The sequence below is a fragment of the Oryza sativa genome, chromosome 4 (assembly GCF_034140825.1).
Source record: "Oryza sativa Japonica Group chromosome 4, ASM3414082v1".
Taxonomy (NCBI): Eukaryota; Viridiplantae; Streptophyta; class Magnoliopsida; order Poales; family Poaceae; genus Oryza; species Oryza sativa.
Window position 1 is genome coordinate 29,027,576 of NC_089038.1, and position 5,505 is coordinate 29,033,080.

Consider the following 5,505-nt stretch of genomic DNA (forward strand, 5'->3'; position numbering starts at 1 on the left):
TTTGCCCATTCGCACGGAAAGGAGAGAAACGAGCAAACTAGAGATTGTGATTCGCTCTTTCGCCCTCAAATCCACATAGAGAAATATATGGGGATGGGAACTTCAAAACTAGTGAAGAGAAGAGCTTCTGGCGATTGGTTGGATCTGATTTTTTCACTAAAAACCTCCAAAATTGGTTTTGGGAAGGAAATAGTACGTCTGTTGGTGATGCTCACTATCAACCACAGAGCAGACACGGGCTCACACAAGTCGGCCCATCAGCAGCCCAAAAACCACCCCGCCCGTCACACTTGACCTCCTCCTCCTCTCCTCCTGCGGGCGCCGGGGCGCCGTGCGGTGTGACGGCATTGGTGGCGCGGTGTGCGTCGCGGCACACAGCCGCACAGGCGCACAGCCAGGCAGCCAGCCCGTCGGTCTCCTCTCCTCTCCCCCTCGCGTTTTTTCTTTTCGCCTCCATCTTTGAACCTTCTCCTCGCCTTCTTCTTCCTCCTCCTCCCTCCGCTCCGCTTCTCTCTGACCAATAATCTGGGCAAACCCCTCTCTCGCGCCTTCTCCCTCCCACCTCTATAAATCCCCCTCCATTCCAATCCCACGGGCTCAGGCCGCGCCACCAGCAGCAGCACACAGGGCGCGCCAGCTTTAGCGAGAGGGAGAGAGGGGGATTTTGGGCGGGGGAGCGATCGATGGCGAAGCTGTACGTGCAGGCGGTGCAGCCGGCGGATCTGAACAAGAACACGGAGTGGTTCATGTACCCCGGGGTGTGGACGACCTACATCCTCATCCTCTTCTTCTCCTGGCTGCTCGTCCTCTCCGTCTTCGGCTGCACCCCCGGCATGGCGTGGACGTTCGTCAACCTCGCCCACTTCGCGGTAAGGACCCCTCCTTCTCGCTTCTCCCTGGAATTCGGATTAGGATCGAGGGCCAGCGTTCTTGGCAAGTTTAGCTCGCTCGCTCGTTCGTATCATCAGGTTTGGAATTGGGGTGGATTCGGGATGCTTGCATCTGGATGTTGCTGGCTGCCTGCGTATTGTTTTGCCTAGCTAAAAGTGGGAGTATTCCCAACAAAAAGCTGGTGTGGGTTGGCATTGACATCCTGCTTGACGCAGTTACTCGCATTCCAACTAGAACTATCTATGGATTTTGCTGAATAGAATTCCCTACACCAGCCTCAAGCCTCAGTTGGTCCAGAACGAAATTTTTTCTTGTTCTCAGTATGCAGACATATGGTAGTATCAGTAATGATGGCCCCTGCCTATTGCCATTTATCCATTAGAAGGTAGAAACAGTTGCATGGCCTTGTTTAGTCTTAGTCTGATTCTGAGTATGGTCATAATAGTGGTGGTGTGTAGTTTACTGCATAATAATTGATAAATGATGGAAATGCTATTTTGATCCTCTATATTGGTGTGCATTTCTGAATAGTGAACATGCTTTATTCAGTAATCGCATAGTTTGCAGTTCATCCGTAGTGATACATGCAAATGGTATGGACTAGCTCCTTGTCATGTGTAACTATATAAGTAATATATGCTGGGGTAGCAGTGTTAAAATTTATATCATAGCGTGCGGTGAACATCTCGAAATTTTTGTGTTGTACTTGTACTGCAATATGATGTGCATTTCGTTTCACATAACATTGTAGCTGGCATTTCTTTTAATATATGAGCATTACCCAATGCCAAATTATAACACACACTTTGCTGAAGGTTTCTATAGTAGGATTTACTTGTACTGTAGTGGAAGATTCCTGGACTATCTATGTTTTTTTAGGATGCAGTAGCAATATATTTTCATAAAACAATGGACATAGTTACATAAACTTCCACCTTTCAGTTAAAAGGCGTTAAACCGAAACCTCGCTTAGATATTTAAGATCCGAGTGGTGATAGTTTAGTTGAGTTTGCTCTGATGGCTACTGTATAGTTGTGACTTGACATAGTGAGAACAGAGAAAACTGCATTGGATTCAATTGTAGAAGAAAGATTTTCCTCCCTATTGCCACTGCCTACTAACTGAATTTTAATTGCAGATGACATACCATTTTTTTCACTGGAAGAAGGGAACTCCGTTTGCTGATGACCAGGGGATGTATAATAGATTGACTTGGTGGGAGCAAATGGACAATGGGAAGCAGCTTACTCGCAACAGAAAATTTCTGACCGTGGTTCCTTTGGTCCTGTAAGAATAAATCTGTTGCGATTGATTTTCCTTTTCACTACAGCATTGAAAATATGGATGATGATTGATTCTACATAGCCAGTAAGTAGTAACTAGTAAATGGTTTCAGACTTTCAGTAGGTATGCAAGGAATTAACATATAGCTCTGATGTTTGTTACCGGCATAGTCACAGACTCACAGTAGATATACATTTGTAAGGATTGGTAAGAAGGTTTGCATCCAAGTTCAAGTTCATATCCAAGTTACGTTGCCATCTTTTAGCCCCAAATCCAAGTTCCATTAGGGAAGAAAGTTCATATCTGTATCTAGGCAGATTGTTAAGGCACACGATTATTCTCTTTGATAATAATGCTTCAATTAGATTTTATTTTCGAGTGGATTGGCTGGATGAACTATGGTGGTTACTCGTTATGAATTACAGTAGACATTAGAGTATTAGACAATTCAAGGCTCGCTATGGTAAAGAGTATTTGTTCAGAAAGCTAGGTTGCACTACTTAGTAGTTGATTAATTTGAAGCACACACAAACGATAACTTTTGGACTTGGAAGAAGAACATCATGTTCTTTTCCATAACTACAGAAATTGGTTTCTAGCTGTATTTCATAAACACTATAATCTGGGATAACATGCACAATATATCTCCATTTTCATCACCCGAGTACCTTCAGAGCCATGCAGTTGTACATTGTTTGTTTATATTTGATTGGGTTTGGGTTTTGCCCTGTATCCACTGATGTTTCCACATATGATAGGTTATTATTTCAGGACAACTAAATACAGATAGACCATTCCATGCAAATTCTATATTTTGTGTTGCCTCACTTTTCCTTCTATCTCAACTTCTGCACAAGTATTAATTACTACATCATGTTGTTCCATGTACCTCTTTCCTATTATGAACAAGCATTATAGGTTGTACCTGCTTAGAAAAATATTAAAATGAGACTACAAAGTTAGTTTTACTTAGTTTTTTTCTCTGAAAATATTGGACGAGCATTATCACTCTCTATAGTTAGTGTAGCATCTGGTTGTTCAACTTGTTTTTTCTTTTCTTGTGTTTTGTTTAAAGTGCTTCTAATGGTTGGTATTTTGGGGGAATATTTGTCTATATTGTGCTTGTAATGGCTGCCATTTGGGGGGGAACATTCAGATTAGTTTGCTCCAAAATTAGTTTCACTTAGGAATTTTCTCTAAAGATATTGTCACTCTACTGTAGGATAACATGGCAAGTATCTTACTTTTGCTTAACTTGCCAGACGTGTCAAATAGTTTTGTGAAGCTTTTATATCACGTAGACTTACACTCAGGAATCATTTTTCTTTCTCATACCTCTTGACAGGATGGCAATTTCCCTCTCCCTTTATTGACTACTTTTATTTACCATTATGATCTCCAGCATTAATTATGAGGATGCTTTCTCTTTTCTTCTGCAGATACTTGATAGCCTTGCACACGACAGATTATCAACATCCTATGCTCTTCCTCAACACCATTGCAGTTGTTGTGCTGGTTGTTGCAAAACTACCGAACATGCACAAGGTCCGGATCTTTGGAATCAATGCTGGCAACTAGGCGGCAGCATCCCACGGTTTGTTATCACTACCATGCTTCATTTGAGTGGCAGGAAACAGTATACCTAGTTCTGAATGGATAACCAGAGTGAGTAGTTTTTAAGAGCTGTTAGTAGATGACATGTAATCATTGTACAGAGCTAAAGGCATGGAAATGATGTTGTTCAGCATCTAGTGAACACACTTCTTTAGGCTCTTATCCCACCAAAAAGAAACTTTATTTTGCTGTTAATGTTGTTATATATGTGCTCTTGTTCAAGTGTATGTCACATGTGTGTCTTATGGAGAATAATTTTTTGTGTACGTAATGTGAGGCAGGAAAGACAATATGCCTACTCATATCGCTATATCTCGGGGAATAATGAGTAACACTGCAAACTAGATTTGGTAATACTCAGCTTTAGACAGTCAGACTCGAAGGTTAAAATTCTAGGCCTGGTAGCTGTTTAACTTGGGGTAAGGAACCTGGGTTAAGGATCCGTCGAACCAAGCTGTTGGATGAAGACATCACAACTTGATATGTCGATGCTGTCTTAAGGAAGATTTGACATGCTTGAGGGGCTAGTTGGCCTGTCAACTTTGCACTTCAGTTTCAGTGTCGGTAAATGTTTTCACTTATGCTCTGTTGTTGCTGATGCGGTTACAGTGAGTGCCATGGCCAATCGGCAGGTGTTAATACCTTTGTTAGCCTCCCAGTAAATGTTACTACTGTTTTTTCTCATCAACCCAATAACTTTTAGTAGCACTACTCTGACGAACGCTGCACCACGACTGGTAGAGTGGTAGTACGACTGGTAGAGTGGTAGTGGGGTGTGTTCTGAAATCTAAACCTCGAAAGCTAACTTGAGATAGGTTACATAGCTGGAGGAGAAGTCGTAGACATCAGCTCGCGTACGAAAGGACTGCGGTTTGGTTGGCCGTTTCTGGTGCTTGGAAAAGCTGGGCCGAAAAATGCAACAAAATCTCTCCATTTGAACTCAAATGCTTGTCACACATGGCATGCAGGTCCACTCCCTGTTACTATCGCACTATCAGTATCGTTCCAATCTTCAAGACGAAGCAAAGCGGCGAGGCGAGTACTCCGACGACTGTTGCACCTGTTACCAACAATAATTTTCTAGTAGTCCTCGACCCTGATTTAGGGCCCAGATTTCACTGTTTCAGCAATGCAACTTTAGCTTTGTTCCGTTCTGAGCTGAACCGTTCACCAAGCAACCTATCAGCGGCAACTTCTGCCTGCCTCAAACCAAGATATGGTTGGCTCGCAAAGGGACAGATGGAACTACCAATGTTCAGGGAATTGTGGTAGGCGTGACCCAACGACTTAGTATCATTGAGTCGGGTTACATGTTGTGTGCGAGTATATATACAGTTCGTCCGGTCTGAAACTCATGGGCTAGCAAGCGAGAAGTTACGTTCTAACGTTCCACCGTAACTCTTGCAGTTGCGCTGAGTTGCAGATCATGGATTCATGGCAGCAAGGACAGTTTTCAGAGAGTTGGCTACATGAATCTCAATACATGATGCGTTTCAGTTTCAGAATTGCCTTTTGGATCATGGTCGATCATGTCACACTGTGGCCACCACCGTACGAGCAGTGCGTGCCCAGGGGTGACTGCCTGCCGACCGGGGTGAATGGACGGCTTTTTTGGGATCGGATCCTCCCAGAGATTGCGGTGATATGCTCGAGCACTTGAGCGCAGCTGAGCATACCGCACATATGCATGGATATGTGATGTGCGGTATGGATATG

General features: G+C 43.4%; 1 protein-coding gene across 1 annotated transcript; it reads left to right on the top strand.

Annotated features, from left to right (window-relative positions):
• Positions 1-599: 599 nt before the first annotated feature.
• On the top strand, positions 600-4,055 carry LOC4336696 (uncharacterized). The gene is made up of 3 exons (XM_015781679.3): positions 600-869; positions 2,030-2,178; positions 3,615-4,055. The coding sequence occupies exons 1-3, from the start codon at positions 684-686 to the stop codon at positions 3,751-3,753; spliced, it is 474 nt and encodes a 157-aa protein (XP_015637165.1). The 5' UTR covers positions 600-683; the 3' UTR covers positions 3,754-4,055.
• The last annotated feature ends 1,450 nt before the right edge of the window (positions 4,056-5,505 follow it).